Here is a 21,474-nt window from a genome sequence, read left to right as displayed (position 1 = left end):
TCATTGTGTTGCTCCTCATCATCATGCTGCACCTCACTCTGCTGCACCATGCTGCATCCATCATCACTATGCTGCATCTCATCATGCTTTACCAATCACGATTGTACCATTGTTTTACAAAACGGCCGAATCGACTCCGACTCGGCCGAGTCGAACCGAGTCAAAGGCCTGGGGAGTGACTCGGCCAGCTACCCGGTTCGGTTGATCGAGTCACATATGACTCGGCCGATGACTCGGCCGAGTCATATGTGACTCGGTCAACCCGGCCGGGTAGCTGGCCGAGTCACTCCCCAAATCACAATATAAGTGCTATCACTGAAGGTGAAGATTTGCTGAAGGTGTATAGTGTTATTACTGTTGCCAAAGTTTCACGGTCATAGTCACATATCAAAGTAAAGGTTGTCTCGTTGTCAATACTAATAGGTCACTGTCTCACAATATAGAAGTCACTGGTGTCAAATTTCAATAGGGTGACTAATGCTGTCACATACCAAGGGCATTGTGATGTCATGTAGATCAATGGTATTGTCTAAAGGTAATGTCAACATGAACATCCAGTCATACATCCATGCAATGCATCTATATCATGTCAACTTTATTATATACTACCATACTATTGATAGTGTCATTGTCACTGTACTCAGAACTTACTCCTGTAGAGTTGTAGTACTAGTGACTGTGAAACCAGGGTATTGATAGTGACTACGGTAGAGTCAATATTTAGACCTAAACCTTCACATGTGATGGATCAAAAGTTACAGAAGAGAAGGCTGCATCTTCTGTCTATCACAGTATGGACAATAATGTTTATGAAAATACTCATATCAACAATACAAACCCTTTCAGAAATTCTGATCAAGGATCCAAAGATCAATGCACATGTATGTGCTCCACCACCATACTGTTACCAAGACTTCTTCAATCACCTTAATGCTGCAAACAATAGGACTGGTTAATTGTGTAACTTTTACATGCTGTTGTAGGATGAAGAGTCACCAACAAAACTGTTAATGCAAACATTGTCATAACCTCAACAGAACTCATACTTAGCATGTGCAATGAACATGGAGATTCAAGCATTTTATGTGACTGCTCAAGATTATGGTTCCAGGTAGCTTCAATGGAGCCACAGATACTTCATAATACATATGTGGTCTAGAAGAAAGGGCCAAGCACCTTCAATAAATTCCAAAACTGTCTTCACCCACTGTGTGTTTGGAAACATGAATGAAAATCTTTAAAATTATGTTTAAAATATTTAAAATTATGTTTTTTAATAAAAAAATAAATATTTAATGTATTTTTTACAACGACCGAGTCATTGAAATCGAGCCGGCCGAGTCATTACCGAGTCGGAGTCGGAGTCGGAGTCGATCCTCGGCCGAGTCGGAGTCGGAGTCGGAGTCGTAAAACACTGGATTGTACCCATCACTGCACTGCATCATGTGCCATTGCTGCACCATGCTTGTCACTGTTGTCTCACATGCTTGCCACCATGTGCTCGTTGCAATGTGGAAAAAGTCGAAGTCGGGATTAATTCGGCAAGGGTCCAAAAGTTGAAAAACTCGGCAAAGTCGGGAGTTTTTCGAAAAAGTCGGCAAAATTAAAAAAATACAAAAATATTCATTTTTTAAAAAATTCGGACTTTTTCAATAAAATCCCGACTTTTTCAATAAAATCCCGATTTTTTCAAAGAAAAAAAAATCATTAAAGAAACTACCACGATTTTTTGGAAAAAGTCCCGATTTAATCCCGACTTTTTCGATTTAATCTCGATTTTTTCGACTGGGAAAAAATCGGCCGATATAATCGGCCAGCCAAAAAAATCGCGTTTTGGGGATTTAATCCCGATTTTTTCCCGACTTTTTCCACACTGGCTCGTTGCACCTTGCTTATCATACTGCTGTCCCAATGTGCTTTTAGCACCATGCTTACCATGTTGTCCCATTGTGTTTGCGGCACTATCCTATTGCTGCTGTCCCATTGTAACATTGTTGTACCATTCCGTTGTCCTAATTTGCAGCACCATGCTATTGCTGCCATGTGCTTGTTGTACCTTGCTTACTGTACTGCTGCACCATGTCTTGCTGCTATCCCATTTGTTAGCATGCCATTGTTGCTGTCCCAATTGTTAGCATGCCATTGTTGTTGTCCCAATTGTTAGCATGCCATTGTTGTTGTCCCATCATTGCTGTTGTCCCAATTGTTGGCATTGTTGTGATTGCACTTCTGGTTAGGTTATGTGCCACTTCCCTTAACCCAACACACAACAAGACTAGCCCTCTAGCGCTGCGGCCAACCTTGAAGAGGCTCCTCCCATGCCACGTCATCCTCTCAACGCAGCCATGAAATAACTCCAACAGCTTGCTATGGCCTGCGACCTAGCTTGCTGTAGCTTTCAGCCTCCTCAACGTGCCCAAACAACCTCTCAAATTCCAGCGTTTAGCTTCCCTCTACTTGGCCTAGCAGCCTGCGTTTTCGGCCCTAGATCCTTGGCCCTCCTTCCATCAATTCCGTCACTTGAAGTGGCCTGTGGCTAGGGCATCATGGACTTGCGGTTAGGGCATCATAGTAACCCTCCTTGACTGCGGCTAGGGCTTCATAGTAACCCTCCTTGATTGCGGCTAGGGCTTGTAGAGACCAGTGTATAGGGCAACATGTAGGCTTCCTTCTTGACTGCGTCTAGGGCTTGTAGAGACCAGTGTATAGGGCAGAATGTAGGCTTCCTTCTTAATTGCGTCTAGGGCTTGTAGAGACCAGCGTATAGGGTAGTGTGTAGGCTTCCTTCTTGACTGTGTCTAGGGCTTGTCCTCCTTCTTGACTGCATCTAGGTCTCATACTATGGCTCCTTACCTTCTGCGTTTAGGGCTTCCTCTCTTAGATTTCTCTTCCACTACTCAGAACAAGTGGAGAGAAATCAAGAGTGAAGTGTGTGTGAAATGACTCTCAAGTCATCTCCTTTTATGCTAAAATGTTGAGCACATGTGGGGGTTATTTGGTTGCTGGCCGACCTTGACGAATTGTCTTATAACACAAATAAATTCATAACTCCATGAATACTTATCGAAATCGGATGATCTTTAGATCAATCCTACACCTCTCGATGAGAGGAGTCGAAGAAAAATATCAGTTGCCATAAATAAGATGACCCACATGGAGTTAGGCCCTAGTTGCCAATTTTAACACTCCCTCTCAACTAGGGAGAACTCCATCCGCTGATCCATCTGCTAGAGTGTATTATCTTTGCCATCAGTGCCCTGCACTACTCTACTCTACTTTGCTCTGCTCTGGTGAATGATGAAGAAGAAGAATTGATCGAGAATGTCTCATATCATTCTCTACTGACCTGAAGTCAGTTCCATATGAAGAGAGTGTGTCATACCACTCTTACTGATCCCAGATCAGTTCCAAGAGAGTGAGTCATATCACTCTTACTGACCCGAAGTCAGTTCCAATTGATCCCAGATCAATATCAAAAGAGAGTGTCTCAAATCACTCATACTGATCCTAGATCAATGGAGGTCATCCTAGCATAGGGAGTATGGTAGATACAACGATGCGTCCATCGATAGTACTACTATGGTCCCTAACCCCATTTCCCTACTCATTGGCTAGATGAGAGGTACTTCCCATGAGTCCCAGATTGCATGGGTAGGATGCCTCGACAAGAGAACCACTCATCCTGTCCATAAGTCGCCACGGGGTATCACAGGGGAAGGTTGATCCATTCACCCTGTACACAGCGCACCATTAGGGGAGGGTGAGTCACTCTATGGTCGCTTGTTGCTCCAAGAAGTACCCCAAGCCCCACGGAGCTCCCAGAGCTCAATGCATGCATCATGCAGGACCCTCATAAGAGGGTCTCTCAACGACTCCAAGTCGTTTGAGAAAGTCACAAATTTGACCTTTCACTGGGGCTTCGACAGAATGTCTGCGACTTGTACATCAGTCTTAATGAGATGGAGCCTTCTCGCTCATCGATGTACCATATCCCAGATAAATGTCTATATGCTGGAGCAATCATAGAATACGGGGTTCCTCAACAATCGAATCCCCCTCAGGTTGACACAGAAGATCATGGTAGTATCCATCATGTGTACAAGTAGCTCACTGAAGAGCTTCCACAACTACGCAACTTCACACGAGATCATACTCGTAGCTATGTATTCAGTCTCAGAGGTGCTCAAAGCAACCGTCTTCTGCTTCTTGTTCATCCAGGATATCGAGCAGAAACCAAAGAGAGTCAGCAACAAGAAGTGCTCTTGCGATCCTCCACACTGCTTGCCTAATCATCATCAGAATAATCATGCAGCTTCACATTTCCGGTAGTGTATCTCAATCCATGAGAGATTGTGCCCTGAATATATCTCTGAAGATTCTTGGCACCAATCCAGTGAGGCTCAACCAAATATGAGCCCAAAATGCTAACTGTAAAACATATATCCGGACAAAAGTTCACCAAGAACATCAATGCGAATGAGTTTATGAAACTCAAAGGCATTTCCCAAATCTGGTCTAGCATCACTACCACATAAATTCTGAACGTTAAGCTCCATCGAGGTAGTCACGGGCTTGCAGTTCACGATTCCTAATTCGGAATCCAACTCCCTCTTACTTTTGCAAATAAGAGGGTCTACACCTATCAAAAAGAGGCCTTCCTCAGAAGGTGCCGGTATGAGAGGTCTATCATCCACAACCTTTAAGCAATGGTTTGGATCGGCTTCACTCCTAGTGAATCTTAGCTTGATCAGACAGCGATCAATCCTCTCATATTAAGCCCAGGGTGTTTGCTTTAAGCCATAGAGGGATTTCTTCCACCTGCATACATGAGAATCCCAATCATGAATATCAAACCCCTCGGGTTGTTCCAAACCTGTGGACCTGCTACATGAGGGGAATGTCCCCTTGTAAGAATTTCCTTCGGTACATCTCAGACATGTACCTTCATGCTCTTCTTGAATTCAGGCATCCTTGTCAGCATCTGACTCACATCTGGTAGGGCCCCATAATAAGTAGACCTCCAGTGCTATAGATGAGATGTGACAACTGATATGGTCCCCAATGGACTTCCTACAACTTGATACAAATTGCCAGCCCTGAACCCATGAGTAAAAGCATCTTTGAAAATTCTATTTTCAAACACGTACCTTTCCATCGATGAATGCCACCATGAAACCTTTGACTTCCATTGCCGAAATGGACACTAGGTTCTTCTTGTGATTAGGTACATTAAGAGATTCTTGTAAATGAATCGAGTTACCCTCATTCAATTGAGGGGTAACATTCCATGCACCCTCTCTGGGATAGGTGGCATTGACTCCAAGTATAATCCCACGATTGTTTCCATCTCCACCAAATTAGAGAGAGCACCCTTCTATTCGGTGCCTTGAAGCACTACAATCAATCAGCCAGATTCCCAAAGAGTTTGAAGGAGAGGGCCAATATAAGATAACGCTTCTTTATCTTATCAGAAACAACATTTGATTCTTCATACCTAGGGTTCCTTGCTTTCTTTGAAGAGTCGGCTATTTCCTTGATGACCTGCATTCCTTCGATCATTGAAGATGTCCCTGGAATGATTGTTATCGTCATCAAGTGATGTGTGCCTACCATTCAGACACTCCTCAGCATAATCGCTGAACTTATTATGAGCAAGGCATCTTCCTTTCCTTCCACCCTTAGATCCAGACTTCCCAATGAAGTGATCTTTAGGAAGGCCATCAGAAGCTTCTGCTGCGCCATTCTGATAATGTTCTCTGGTTCGGCTCCACCCTTGATGAATTTGAAGAGGGATGAGGAACCCATTGAGCCTTTTGTCCTTTCGCAACTGTCTTCGGTGATTGCTTTTTCACTCTTGCTTGGGCTTTGTCTTCACCTCAGCTCTGATACCATGTTAATTTTAGGTGTGTTCTATGCTTAGAGCAATTTATTTCAATTTTCATAGTTAGCTCAATATCTTTTCTAGATTAGCAATCACATCAACATTAAAGTAAATTGCAGATAGAACATAAACATAGATCGTAGAAGACAATCCAAGACAAGAGGACACAAGATGTGGCGCTAGCCAGGGACAAACCACAATGTGGGGAAACCCTTGATCAATTCTTCTTATATGTTCTTCAATAGTTCAACAGAGAGAGAGAGAGATAGTACATATACAACATAATTCAACTCTTTGACTTATCTAAATAAGAGCATAGATCATCTCTAAGTAGATGATACATGACTTAGTTGAACTTAGTTGAAGACATGCTGCTTCAACTGATTCTCCAAGGTGACTCCATCACCTTGCTGCACCTATCATTGTGCTCTCCTCATCATCATGCTGCACCTCACTGTGCTGCACCATGCTGCACCCATCATCACTACGTTGCATCTCATCATGCTTTACCAATCATGATTGTACTCATCACTGTACTGCATCATGTGCCATTGCTGCACCATGCTTGTCACTATTGTCCCACATGCTTGCCACCATGTGCTTGCTGCACCTTGCTTACCATACCGCTGTCCCAACTTGCTTGCAGCACCATGCTTACCATGTTGTCCCATTGTGTTTGCAACACCATCCTATTGTTGCTGTCCCATTGTAACATTGTTGTACCATGCCGTTGTCCTAATTTGCAGCACCATGCTATTGCTGCCATGTGCTTGTTGTACCTTGCTTACTGTACTGCTGCACCATGTCTTGCTGCTGTCCCAATTGTTGCCATTGCTGTGACTGCACTTCTGGTTAGGGTATGTGCCACTTCCCTTAACCCAACACACATCAAGACTAGCCCTCTAGTGCTACGGCCAACCTTGAAGAGGTTCCTCCCATGCCACGTCATCCTCTCAAAGCAGCCATGAAATAACTCCAACAACTTGCTATGGCCTGCGGCCTAGCTTGCTGTAGCTTTCAGCCTCCTCAACATGCCCAAACAACCACTCAAATTCCAACGTTTAGCTTCCCTCTAATTGGCCTAGCAGCCTTCCTTCTCGGCCCTAGATCCTTGGCCCTCCATCCATCAATTCGGTCACTTGAAGTGGCCTGCGGCTAGGGCATCATGGACCTGTCGTTAGGGCATCATAGTAACCCTCCTTGACTGCGGCTAGGGCTTGTAGAGACTAGCGTATAGGGCAACATGTAGGCTTCCTTCTTGACTACGTCTAGGGCTTGTAGAGACCAGTGTATAGGGCAGCGTGGAGGCTTCCTTCTTGACTACTTCTAGGTCTTGTAGAGACCAACATATAGGGCAGCGTGTAGGCTTCCTTCTTGACTGCGTCTAGGGCTTGTATCGACCAACGTATAGGGCAGTGTGTAGCCCTCCTTGATTGCATCTAGGTCTCATACTATGGCTCTTACTTTATGCGTTTAGGGCTTCCTCTCTTAGATTTCTCTTCCACTAAATCTCAGAACAAGTGGAGAGAAATCAAGAGTGAAGTGTGTGTGAAATGACTCTCAAGTCATCTCCTTTTATAATAAAACGTTGAGCACATGCGAGGGTTATTTGGTTGTTGGCCGACCTTGACGAATTGTCTTATAACATAAATAAATTCATAACTCCATGAATACTTATAGGAATCGGATGATCTTTAGATCAATCCTACATCTCTCGAGGAGAGGAGTCCAAGAAAAATATCAGCTGCCATAAATAAGATGACCCACATGGAGTTAGGCCCTAGTTGCCTAGATAATAATGCATAAGTCCTAGATCCTTCATATCGAATTCGGCTGCCAACAATTTCTTACGCCCTTGAATTCTTTCTTCATTACCAATTAATAGAAGATCATCTACATATAGAAGAATGATGACATGTTCATCATTCTCTACTTTGATGTAGAGATTGAGATTTGCTGTGTTTTTCCTGAAACCCAACCTTTGCAAGTATGCATCCATTCTAGCATACAATGCCCTAGTAGCTTGCTTGAGGCCATAAAGTGCATTTTTCAACCTGCAAACATGAGTTTATCTGTCCTTTACTTCGAATTCCAATGGTTTCTCTATGTAGATTTCTTCATCTATCGTACCATTCAAGAATGTTGTTTTGACATCCAGTTGATGTACCTCCCATCCCATTGATGCTGCCAGAGATATCAAAGATCAGATCGTGGTATACCTTGTTGTGGGAGCAAAGGTCTCTTCATAAGTTCATAGTCAATGCCTTCTTCTTGAGAGAAGCCTCGAGCCACGAATCTAGCCTTGAATTTATCTATGCTTCCATCTATAGCATGCTTGATCTTATACGACCACTTACAGGTTACCATTGGTTTTTTTTCCAGTCTTGGGACAATTTCCTAGACTCCATTCTTCATAATAGATTGGAATTCCTCATTCATTGCATTCTTCCATTCTTGGTGTTTGGCTCCTTCTTTGAAAGTGGAAGGTTCATCTTCAATGAGCTTCAACTTGTATGCTACATATCCTGAGTATCTTTTTGGTTTCTTGCTCTCCCTAAACCTTCCTCTTGCGGTGTGATCTTCTGCTTCTTGAAGTGTAGAAGTTAACTAGTTAGGTCTCTTTCTTCTTTCAAGCATAGATATTGGTTCACTGGGACCTTCTTCTTTAAGATGAGAGACTTATTCTTCCTTATTAACTTCTTCCTCAAGCATAGGAAGATCCTCCTCATCAGAATCAGATGGGAGATCTTTGGATTTCTTGAAGGCAATGCTCTCATAAAAAATTACATCTCTACTTACTTCTATTTGATGTCCTTTCTTTATGTAGATCTTGTAAGCCTTGGAAGAGTTGCTATATCCAACAAATATTCCTTTCTTGCTTGCGGGATCTAGCTTCTTTCTTTTGTCCTTGGGAATGTGAATATATACAGGACACCCAAATATCCAGAGATGATCAATATTTGGTTTCTTCCCAGTGAAGACTTCTTCTGGAGTTATATTGCCAAGTGACCTGTGAGGACTTCTATTTTGAATGTATACTGCAGTCTTCGTTGCTTCTCCCCATAGGAATTTCGGTAGATCTTGATCATGGAGCATAGCCTTGACACTTTCTTCTATAGCTCTATTCTTTCGTTCAGCTACTCCATTTTGCTCGGGATTGTATGGAACTATAAGCTCCCTCTTAATCCCAACCTCCTTACAGAAAGCAATGAGTTCTTTGGAAGTATACTTGCCTCCATTGTCTGACCTTAGAATCTTTATCTTTCTTTCTGTAAGATTTTCTACCTCTGCCTTGAATTCTTGAAATTTGATGAATACTTCGTCCTTGGATTTAAGTAAATAAATCCAAGTTTTCCTTGAATGATCATCAATGAAAGTAACATAATATAGATGACCTCCAAGTGATTTAGACATGGGACCACATACATCAGAGTGGATGAGATCTAGAATCTCTTGAGCTCTAGATGTACTATTTGCAAATGGTTTCTTTGCATTCTTTCCCAGAGCACAACCTTTGCAGACTCCTTCATGGTCTTCTTTGAGATTTGGTATCCCATTTACAATGGAGTTTGGAGTTTGCAAGATCTTGTAATGAAGATGGCCCAATCTTCTATTCCACAATTCACACAGAATTATCTCAATGTGGACAAGTGCTTGATTTAGAGGAGATGAGAGTTTGTAGAGTCTTCCTTCTCGAACTCCAATGGTTCTAGCTTTTTCAATGCTAGAATCTTTAGCCCAAACCACTACTTTACCATCTATAAAAGCAACTCTTTTTCTTCTAATGGTGAAACAAAAATAAGATTTTTGCACAAACCTAGAACGTATAGAATGTTGTTGAGATGAATGCTACCTCCTCCTTCCAGCTCAATTGATGTAGACCCAATGCCTTTTATCGGATAGCTCTTGTTGTCACCAAGCTCCACAGAGTATGAGGAATTTCCTTTGGATAGGGTTTTGAGTTGCTTGTGATATCTAATCATGTGTCTTGAAGCTCCACTATCTATCACCCATATATTTTCATCTTGAAACGTTCCGGTGAGGGCTGAGAACAATCCTTCATTCTTTGAAGATTTGAGATCTTTGGAAGAGAAGAGACTATTCCATACTATGAAACTTTGTTTGATGAGCCTTGCTAATGATGAACACTTCTTTTCAAACTTCTTCATAATAGAGTTGACATTCTTCATGCCTTGTGCGAACCATAACTCCAATACCATGTTGAAGAATCTAAGGCAAGATAACATTAATGATTCTTCTAACTATGATAACTGCTTGTGATGTCTTTTTACTTATTAGGATTATCTTCTTCTTCTTATTATTATAGTGTGTTCTTCAATCATCAAACAACTACCAAAACAAGAAGATCAACAAGATACAAGTACACAAGATGTAGGCTCCAAGCTAGGGCAAAACCTCTCCTCTTGAGAGGAAAACCCTTCAATTTCTTCTTATAGATTCTTTATTGACGAATACTAAGGTCCTTGACCAACACTGAAGCCCTTCCGAGACCAAGATCAACTTTTCAAGAACATGCTTGCTTCATTGCTTTCCAAACCCAGTAGAATCTCTTCTGGCAACACTACTTCGACCTCCACCCACATCTTTTCGGCCCTAACTGCAGATCTGCAACTTCGGCCGCCGGGCAATAGCAACTACTTTGCATGTGTGGACTAGAACTACTGCTTCTTTGCCTCCAGCTACCTCACCTGACCTAATTTGTTTTCTGGATCTAGAAGGGGACTTTGTTGGCCCTTCCTTCAACGCTTTTTCACCAGATTGAACCTCCACAACGAAACCCTAGCTCGACAACAGAAACCCTAGCGAAAAGTTGAAGAATTTCAACCCTCTTCTTCACACGCGTGGAGAGAAAGAGAGAGAGAGGATCCCAAAACAATTCTCCTTCTTTTGCCTTCTTTGCTTGCTCTTTTTTACTTCTTCCTTCGCATGAGAGAGAGAGGAATGAATGTGTCCAAATGAGGTCAAACTATCTTCTATATATAGGTCTTCCAGGGGTACAAATTCCAGCTTCTAGGCCGACTTGACAGGTTGGTAGGTTGACTTGGTCTTGGAAGGCTCAGTAAAATGCAAAAATAATTCTTTTTACAATTTACAAGTCGCCCGATGGGGTCTTCATATTATTACAATGTCCCTATTTGACTTCTTGACCTATGACAATCCTAGAAGCACTTTCAATTAGTGCTTCACCTATAAAACAAATTTCTGGGGCAAGAAACCCAAGCGCAATAGTAATAATAATCATTTTTCTTTCTTTTACAATATACAAGAATCAAAAGTACATTTCATATTTATGAAGACTGAACCTAGTTACACTTTCTTCAACATTTTAAACAATATGGCATCATTGTCACTGAAAAAAATAAAAGAAAAAACAATTATTACCTAACCAAAATGGTGGGTAACAGTGCCTACCATAAGTTGTACTAAAGTTTCAATTGATTGTTTTAAAAATCCCATTTTATGTGGGTCAAACTCGTCTGTCCTAGAAGGATTAGATTAGTTTGAGATTCCTGAGATGGGTGAAGTATTTGGTCCTTGAGGTATTCTATCTCTCTCAAGTACTCTCTTGTTTTTCATGCTATATTTTATCTATTTCATTTTCTTGCTTTTCTTCATATTTTTGTGGTACCTCTTTTAAGAAAATTTTGACATAAGTTCTAGGGATGGAGCTATACTTACATGACCAAAATGTCTTCCTTCTATTACAAGTGTGTTTAAAGTTATACAAATGATGTATTTCTTGCAATATTAAACATTTCTAAAATTCCATTTATATGGTAATATCTTGTTCTATTGACATGTTTATTTCACACACACACACACACACACACACACACATATATCCTAAACACATGATTACTGTATTCTTTCGTTCGAAATGCATTTATATCCTAACAGAGCATCCTGTTGATTCTCAGAGCGACGAATTCCTAGATGCAATAAGGTGAACACAAACAATTTTAAACAAAGGAGATTGGTATGGGCAGAATAAGTGGGGCAGAAGGGGATAACCTTCTTCCAAATAAAGGTTACAGTTATTTGGAGGAAAGTTATAGTTTTGGTGAACGCATCAAAGAGACCGATGATTGTCTGAAAACTTGTGAGCAGAAAGATGAAATTGATGGTAGCTGTGCTCAAGTAAATCGATCACCTTTGCCAATACATGTAGAATGTGAAGACTTTCCATTGGGAGAGGAATATGTTAGGTATGGAATCACTTATCTCATGGCTAGTTTTTCTATACCTTTGATATGTCAACCAACATCAGGTTGGTGTTTTTGCCTCGTTAAATGCATGACTAGGTAATAAATATGCTTACATGTAATAATTTTTGTGCTATATAGAAAGAAATAATTTACTATAATATTGCCATTTTATTGAACAATCTTAAAAATGCATTTTCTAGTACGTTTGTGTCTTTGTTGGGCACTTGTGGAAGTCTAAGTTGCACCGAAACCGATACGGGAACAAATACGGATACAGATACAGGGTTTGAAACGGATACAACAAATTTTTAAAATATCAGGATACAATACGGCAAGGAAATGGCATGCATATATATATATATATTTCATAGTACCATTCATCTTTTAGAATCTAGAATCTATATCTAAAAATACATAAACATTGTCATGAATTCGACATAAACAAATCATTATCATCAATTCAGCATAAAAATTGTCATCATCATTAGTGATTATTATAACATTCAACATATTATCATCATCATTAGTAATGTAATAAAAAATGCTACAGTCTTTGTGCTTTCGGGTCTGACTCCTTCAGAGAACGTATTATGCATGGCAGATTATATCTATCTTCCTTGCATGACAAGTAAAGGCCCATGGGATCATTGGGATATTCCATCAAGGCCTATTTGAACATTTCAATCTTCTCAACGTCAGCTTGGTCTCTTGACTATATGCAGGCAAAAGATTGGCTAGAGAAGATTTGTTATATTGGAGGGATTTATGAAATCAAGGGCAAAATCAATGACAATTAACAAAACCTTAACCAAACTGAAAATTAATCGCTCAAATAAATCTCTTTACGAAGACATTCATCAAACTATTTTGTTTGCATTTTTGAACATCTATCTTTTTCTTAGTAAGAATCCTTGATAAATATATGGAGTGGTTGTTTCTAAAGATTTAGAAGAGACGTTATGAGGCTGTGTTTATAGTGAGTTTATTTGCAAATCTGATTTCTTCATTTTTATTATTTATTTATGGCTATACAAATTTTCACACTTTTTAACATTTTAAGGGTGGATTTTGATCACGATTTTCGTGGATCCGTTTCCAGATTTCCAAAGATGGATCCAAAAAAATTAAATCCCTTGTAAACGTATCTAATTCCAAATCTGAAGTTTCCGTTTTTTTGAAACGGCACAAAAATGTTTTTACAGCGTTTCAGACAAGAATTGTATCTGTTTCCATATCGGAAATGGGGATCCACGTTTCTGGCAAATTCTTCAGGCGTTTCCGGTAACTTAGGTGGAAGTAGCTAAAAAAGCAGGGGAGTATTTGGTCCATATTTATTACTTGGATCACTGCCACAACTAAATATTTGTTTAATTCACTAGTTATTTGCATTATATTGTTTGCTTGGTTATGAGAAACTAGTGGAACAAATGGTTGTGTTGATTGGAATACCCTTTGGAAGTTTGATTTAGAAGTTGTAGTTTGAATAAAAAAGCTTCTCATAATCAGTTTGAAACCTATTACAACTATCAAATCTTTGTACTTCAGCACAGCAGGTAAAAATTATGGTATGAATGTAAGAAATACCAGTGTAGATCAATCTTAAGTCTGGAGATGTCAAGCAGCAAAAGGGATCAAATCTCGAGTTGTATTTTTTTATCATTTAAGATGGATCTAGGCATAGATGAAGAGGGGTAGCAATATTTCTTTGTAGATATTTTATCTATAGTATTTCTATTTATGTATAAATCTGGTATCTCTCTTTTTATCTCTTTATATAGCAGTTCTTATATCAGGTGTACATATATTTGGCTAACATACAGTAATATTATTATTTGTTATAGTTGTTATATTTTCTTGAAACTGACATGTAATTGTTACTCATGTGACAAACATGAGAAATCTCTATCATACTGGGCTGTAGATGCACTTCACTACTCATGGTGAAATAAGCATGGAATAAATATGATGGAGGACAGAAGAACAATAGGGGATGCCCTTGAGGATGTGAGGCGTATCCCCTTTTTCCAAGGAATGTCATTTAGCACATGAGATGTCCCCGTCATTGGGACATCTGCCACTAAAACGGGAGCCTAGGGGATGTGCCTTAATAGTTTTGGTGACATTTGGATGGCTCCAGTACAAGTCAGCATCCATGAGGTGTCAGTTTTAAAATCAATTCCCTAATCTAACCATAACTATCCCTTTATCGTCACTTATGATTTAATGCATTGCTAACCAAACCGATTACTGACCTACTTTTAATGTTTCTTTTTGTTTATATTGGGTTGCCCCTTTTCTGCAAAGCACAAAATCAGAACAAACAGATTGTGGGCAATCTTGGAGCACTTTGGTTGTGGATTTTAGAGTTTAGAAACTTTGGAGAGCAATATTTGCCCCCTGGGTTGCAGATGCAAGTGTATAGCAAAGATAATTTGAGGGGTGTATCTTGAAGATTGAAGAAAATCTGAGGTGGGTCACTACAGTAATCTCCACAGCCTTCCAAGTTCCAATCTAGAAAAAACCCTTTTTACAAAATGCGAGAAACATCATAATGGTGATTCCCATGCACTTATACTCTTGAAAAAGAGCTGAAATGGCTAAGCTTCACATGGTTTCCCATGATGCTACATATGAATTTTAAGAAACCCAGACTTGGAGATTTCTCTCAGTTGAGTGAATCGACATTCTATCAATACTATACATGTTTATTGATGTTGTTCGGTGCAAATGCATATGCAAAGAAGCATATGTTAGAGATAAGATAACATAAGATAATTTTATCAATGTCCACAAATGACCAAGTAATAGGTCAATGGGACTAACTAGTTCAATCCGTGGCTACTAAATAATGGGAGTGACTAGAACACTCGAGCTAAAATGTTTTAAAAATACAAGAGATATGGATGACAATAAAAGAAAAAAGGAGCAAGATCTATGTGAATCCTAAAAGGTGTGTGGTCCTAGCTCGACATCATGAAAATCAATAGAAGTAGAGGAAGAGGTATCACTATTCTCGTCAATAACTATAAAGGTGCCAATGCCAAGATTGATGATGTTGCTTGGAGAGTGCTTGAGGATGAGGTAGCCTAGTTGTACAATCTTGGGAGCACTAGGGTGAGGTAGCCCTCTTATCATCAAAGGTCAATGGGTAGATTCTTAGGATGGAACTTTCGATGCTCAAGCTAACTTGGGAAGCCATACTATGTCGAGGGCAAAATTCGACTTTGAGGTCTCGTAGACGTGATGTGTTTTCCAACTAGTGGAGAGGAAGTCTATTGTCGAATGGATCTACTGCCTTTTGAGTCAGAAGAGAGAAGAAAAATGATAGATCTATTAATCCTAATGTGGGCATATACATCTCTCTCACCATGTATCATTTCTCATGGTGGAATATTACACCACCCTTAAAATGGTTAGGGTGGTTTAACCACCTAGCTCCTAACCACAACATCTAAAAACGCATTTGTCACATGTCACTAACATATAATGTGACACAAATGTTTTTTTTTCTAAATGAAACTGATCTATTTATAAAGACATAATATACAGAGAGGCACCGCCCTCGGCGACACTGGGTTAGTTGCATGACCATTTTGGGCATCAAACTTTGAAATTGTGACTGCCCCAGATGGGGAAACCAGTCCGAGTACAAAAATTAAGACAATTCAATTTACCCTCGCAGGGGCTACAGTTCCATAATTCAAAAAGTCTAACCAAAAAACTGTAAATTCCAAAACTTAACTCAGAATTTTCCACTGTAAATCGACAATTGGGAACAAAATTCAAAATTTTGTCGCCCGAGTTGGGGACATAACCAGAAAAAGACCCGACAGGAAACAAGGTTTAAAATGACATGTAACCAAACTATCAGAAACGGAATCAAGGCTTGCCATGTAACCTGGCCAGCAGCTGCAAGGTTTCTTCTGTTGGCTCTTCCTCCACGATCGGACACCATCCATATTCCTTAGAGCCAGCGTGACCAGTCGTAGTGCTACCTGTGCCCACCTGCATTGCAGACGTGTCACCTTGTCGGCTTCCCGAGGCCCTTGTGTCGCCATGCTTGTTATCCGCATCTGGTTGACTGCCAGCTACCGCTTTGCCATGCAGGGCTGCTTTACCATCGTCATGCTGCTGATTACTAGGGATTCTAATACCACGATTGCTTGGTGCCGCTCTATTCTGTTCGTCCTTGTGCTCAGGCAGAGGTGCTTGCGGATCAATTCCTTCCGAGAAAGAAATGGTCACTGTGGCAGTGATTACAGGCCGGATTAAAGTGCTGCGAAACTGGAACTGAGTGACATGGGGAGCAGGTTGCGGAGGAAGGGAGAAATCCACTGAGTGAACTGCAACGTCCCTCCCTTCTGAGCCTTGGAGCCTGGCGCGTCCCCTTCCACTTCGGGTGTTTGGGTAACGGCCATAGAGAGAGCTGAGAGGATTGGGATTATCGGTGGAGGAGTCAGGGGAGGCAATGGCAGAGCTAGTCGAAGCTGGTGGGCGAATGATGCCTCCGCGAATGCGTCCGCGTCTGCTTCGCATTCGGTGTCTGATGCGAGCCATGGCAGGGTTGAGAGCAAGGTTGGCAGCAGAGGGGTTGGTGGAATTTCGATGCAGAGAATGAACAGGGGAGGTCTGAGCCTGGTTTAAGTTGCAGAGACTGGAATGAGAGTAATGAAACCCATTGCCCAGATCAAGACAACTCAGCAACCAGCATCGGCTTCCTGTCACAGTGCGAGAGCAGGGTTCTGTAGCTTGCGGAGGGCAAACGCAATGGAGCAAGGGGGGAAGAATGGCATGGTGCTCTGCAGGTTCCATGGCAATGAAGGTTGTGGAGGTGTCTCGGCCTTCAGACACAATTAATGGCTGCTACAAGGTGGTTTGAATGCGCCGGAGGTTGGCATGGGGGACGACACAGGTGGCCATGTGGCCATCTCGTCCTCCGGCCGACCGTCTTATCATATTAATTACTATAGTAATCATCCGCATCCGGGTAATGTGACACAAATGTTAATGGGTCCCAACATAAATATTATTGTAGTGTTAATACTTGAGCACCTCCTTTTAATATGAAAATAATATTTCTTAGGTGTTACCTTTTTTTAACACAAAACTTCAAAATTTTACAACTCAAAATTTTGAGAAAGAAGTAATATAAGATGACAACAAATATTGTTGATTCAAAGTCCTCATTTGGCTCCACCTTCATCCACCAAGGCATGTAGAGAACATGCCATGTTGTTTGTTGGTTCTTTAGGTAGGTGACTTCTGTACGTATCATGTCATCAATTCAATAGGAATTGCTTCTCCTCTAGAACCCCTCATTAGTTCTTTGTCAAATTGCCATTTGGAAATGTCTCTATCTGCCCTTTTGGAACTGTTACATCTCATATTCTATGAGGTATCATATTATGATTTTTATCACATTGATGGAGATTTGTAGTTGGTAGCTTGGAGTGTTGGACTGACGAGTGGTACATCTTCATGAAGCCTTTTCTCTTCATGGCATCAGATTATTTAATGGAGGTCTTTGATTGGGGGAGTCTCACTTCTACTTGGTTGGATGGTTATGCTTGCTTGTTTGGTGGTCTTCTGCATGTGTTTTCCTTGTTGAGCATTAGTTCTTCGTCAAATTGCCATCACCCTCATGCTAAATGTATAACTTCACTAAGCTTCCCTAGAAAATATTCCATATTGAGCACCCCACTAGTTGGATACTTGCATAATAGGAACCGATAAACCATAGGTTACTATCAATTTTATACCTTCTTTATTATCATTAGTATTATAACATTCTTTTTGTTCTGTCATTCTCTATAAAAGCAACAATGGTTGTAAATTAGAAATGTCTCTATATGCTCTTTTGGAACTGTTACACCTCATATTTTATTTCTTTCCACCTTGTGCTTTTCATCACATTCATGGAGATTTGTAGCTGGTATCCTGGAGCATTGGACTGAGTTGGAGAGATAGATTTTCATGGGGCCCTTTCTCTTCAGGGTATCACATTATTTGATGGAGGTCTTTGGTTGGGGGAATCTCACTTCTACTTGGTTGGATGGTTATGCTTGCTGGTTTGGTGGTGTTCTCACATGTGCTTGCCTTGTTGATCTTGACACCATAACCCAATTTAGTAGACATTGGTATTGGTAGAATCCACTGTACCTTTTATTTTAAAGAACATCATAAAAACAATCCTTTCTAGGGTTGCCCCCCTTATGCTGAAAACAAAACTGATCTAAAGTGAGAGAAGAGTTGTGTGGTGACAACGGACAATCTTCCTAACTCACCCTATGGTTACACTTGGTTAAGGGAATTTGTAACATTTGAAGTACATGTTTGGAGGTAACAAATTGGTGTTATTGTTGGGGACAAAGTCCAGTACCTAAGATCTAGTAGATTGGCTACAATGATTTGATGAGGTCATTTCTTTGAAGTGCTTATTCTCGTCTAGTGACTTCACAAATGAATGGAAGAACCATATTCCAAAAGATTTGAACTGACACACTGTTTGAACTTTGGAGAGGTGAGGATATCCAAAAGAATTTGAAGGTATTTGAAGACTCACTTGGTGACTCCACTTACATGGAAATGAGGTGTGATTGTGATATATTTTCAAAATTTCGCAGCAGTTTATTGGCATCATTCCAAGAAAAGTTAGATGCCAAAAGGTACAGCCCTTGGACTTCTTACGGTTTCTTGGATATCCAAATTTGTACCCTCCTCTGAAATAGGTCAAGCATGGTCCAAAGTTTGATGGACACCCTCATCTAGTTACATAATGTGTTGCATCCGTCATTAAACTTATTTCAGATTTCAACGTTGTTCATGAAAATGTCACGATGAAAACGTTTGTATTTACTTTGAATGATTATGCGTTGGAATAGTTTGATGATTGTGGTCCAACGAAGATATCTTCATTGTTAGGATTAATGAAAGCATTTTGTAGGTTTTTGGTTTTTAGTTATGAAGAACAACATGTTGAAGGATAACATGATACATATGTTTTGGTTGAGATTTGCAATAAAATGTGAAGAAAATTTGATGATTTGGTGCCTTCATATCAAAGTAACCCTTGTGACCTTTTGTTTGCTAAAGTCAAAGATAAATATGATGCTCCAAATTTGTTGTTGTTATAGAAGAGAAATACCTGAAATCAGCCCATGTGAAGCTTGAAAAGGAGTACCAGAGGAGGATTTCTTAGTAGATGGCCGGCTTTTATTTATCACATGAGACTCTTGCAAAAGATTCCAGATCTGGATAAAGAGAATTGTGATGAAGTTTTTCACAGATTTAGTTGCTGTCATGTGTCATCTGTGGATGTGGATGGGGAGCTTGCTTGGTGCTCAAAGGATTATGTTAATAAATAGATCAATGGAAATCAAATTCTGCATAATTTACATATTGCACAGTGCTTGGAGATATAGAAAGCAACCTACAACTGCATTTCATTATAATGAGATGGTGGTGGACAGGAAACTGATAACAAGTGAGACAAAGTGGAGGACAGTAAATCATGCACAGGAGAATGATAATCAATGCCCAACACAAGGACGTTGCGCTATCTTGTTAGAGGTCCTTTCTTTCATATTTTTTATATTTTCAGTCCTGTTTTATTGATGTAAACAGTTTTCCAAAACTATTCTTCTTGGAAATGTCCATTGTGAATTTCTTTTCCTTAAAATCATTTATAGAATTATTGCAGATGCCAGCACATGGGGTCCCTGCATCATTTTTATTTTGATTCTGTGATCTTATTTTAGCTTTTTTCTTTTAAATTAGTACTAAACTAATATTGAAAACAATTTGACCCTTTGTTGGAGTTATAAACTTCTAATTATGGATTAGTGCCACATATTCCTACTACCTTCCCGAACTGATAACTTTTAGTGCAAGTTCCAGATTGCAGATTTTTAAACATAAAAGAAAGGAATATAGAAGTGCTAGTTGCAGCAGTGATTTCAAACTACTAGTTTATGTAAACGTGAATCAATATGCAATCATATAAACTATACAACAAAATAAACATACAAACTGCTAATTGCTATTATTCTTTCTTTTGGACTTTATGCAAGAATGTTTTTCTTCAATATACGTTAGTCTAAATGTTTGATGTTTTGCCCTTTCGTGGGCACATTTTCTGATGAGTATTGCCCGAAATCTGGCCAAAAAATGTTGGAATGGCAGATTTGAGTTGTTAAATTTGTAGAGACTGAGTGCCGTGGGGTTTTCCAGGGTTCTGAATCTGTTTATGCATTCAAAAATACATTTTAAGCAACCAAAAACAGTGATCTCACAAAGAATTGTATCACTAGGTTCTGGCGAAAAAGGCAAAAACATAGAACAGTTAGACTTCACCTTATAGTTTTATCTTTTGGACTTTATGCAAGCATGTTTTTGTTCAATATACATTAAAGTTCATATATTCAGATACAATAAGAAAAACTTTAATTTTGGATATCAAAGTTCAAACAATCACCTACATGTTGCTGGTAAAGTTCCTTGGACTCGTGTGACAATATTAATCATGAATTGAATGTTCAAAAAACAAAAACTGGCACTGTATTACAGGTTCATTTCCATGTATTATGTAGGCAAATTCAAAATGTGGTCTAATTGTTACCCATGTTTAGTTTTTCACTTGATTGTCCTTAATAGCTAAGCAATAAAAGCTATGTTGGCATTTTTTGTATCTTTTGGTATGCATTAAATCCTTTTTCTTAGTCATTCTATTGGAGTGTGAGATCTTCTTGAGTGCCAGTTTTCTTGCAAATGTTGCAGTACTGAGGACGACGATGGTGAAAGTGACAACAATGATGAGGAGATAGCTGAGCAACTAGCGAAAGCTATGAAAGTTCATCTAGCTGAAGTCCTAAACAGACAGTGAGTGCTTTAGAATTTATTGTATGTGTCTTCCCTGGGTGAATGTTTTGGATGGCTTTAGCACATCATGACAATTTCTGTGTTAATATTTATGGCTTTTATTATGCACTGGTAACTATTCTTATAGTTTGGTTTTGATTTTTGATTTTTCCATTGTGCTCAGTTCTTCTGACAAAATATGCTCAGATTTCATGATTTTTTTGGAATTTTCATACTTACCCTTTTTTCGTTAAGCCATTTGACATCATCCTGGCTTAGCACAGTCAAATATGAAATTTATAATTTTCACAGATGGTAATCAATGTGTCCTTGAAAGAAGCTAGTTAATGCATTTACTCGGAAGTGTCGAATCTGTTGCAAACTTGAGGCAGTCAGTCTTTATGAGTTAGCAAAGAAAAAACACATGTTCTTTTTAAAGGTCACTCCAAGAATACATATAATCTGAGTTTTATTGTAAGCCATCAATGGTAAGATGAGTGGATGAAATGA

General features: G+C 39.8%; 1 protein-coding gene across 1 annotated transcript in view; it reads left to right on the top strand.

Annotated features, from left to right (window-relative positions):
* The window catches only part of LOC149222956 (uncharacterized), a 63,522-nt gene extending 42,533 nt beyond the window's left edge, over positions 1–20,989 (top strand). The window contains exons 2-3 of the mRNA XM_089387734.1: positions 11,821–12,108; positions 20,884–20,989. Of these exons, the coding sequence (XP_089243860.1) occupies positions 11,882–12,108; positions 20,884–20,989 (333 nt within the window). The 5' untranslated portion in view covers positions 11,821–11,881. The remainder of the gene's footprint in view (positions 1–11,820; positions 12,109–20,883) is intronic.
* The last annotated feature ends 485 nt before the right edge of the window (positions 20,990–21,474 follow it).

The sequence above is a fragment of the Pinus tabuliformis genome, chromosome Q (genome assembly GCF_031772625.1).
Source record: "Pinus tabuliformis cultivar Carrire ecotype Pingquan chromosome Q, CPIR1, whole genome shotgun sequence".
Lineage (NCBI taxonomy): Eukaryota > Viridiplantae > Streptophyta > Pinopsida > Pinales > Pinaceae > Pinus > Pinus tabuliformis.
Note: the sequence above shows the minus strand (reverse complement) of the source record. Positions and strands in the feature narration are given on the sequence as shown.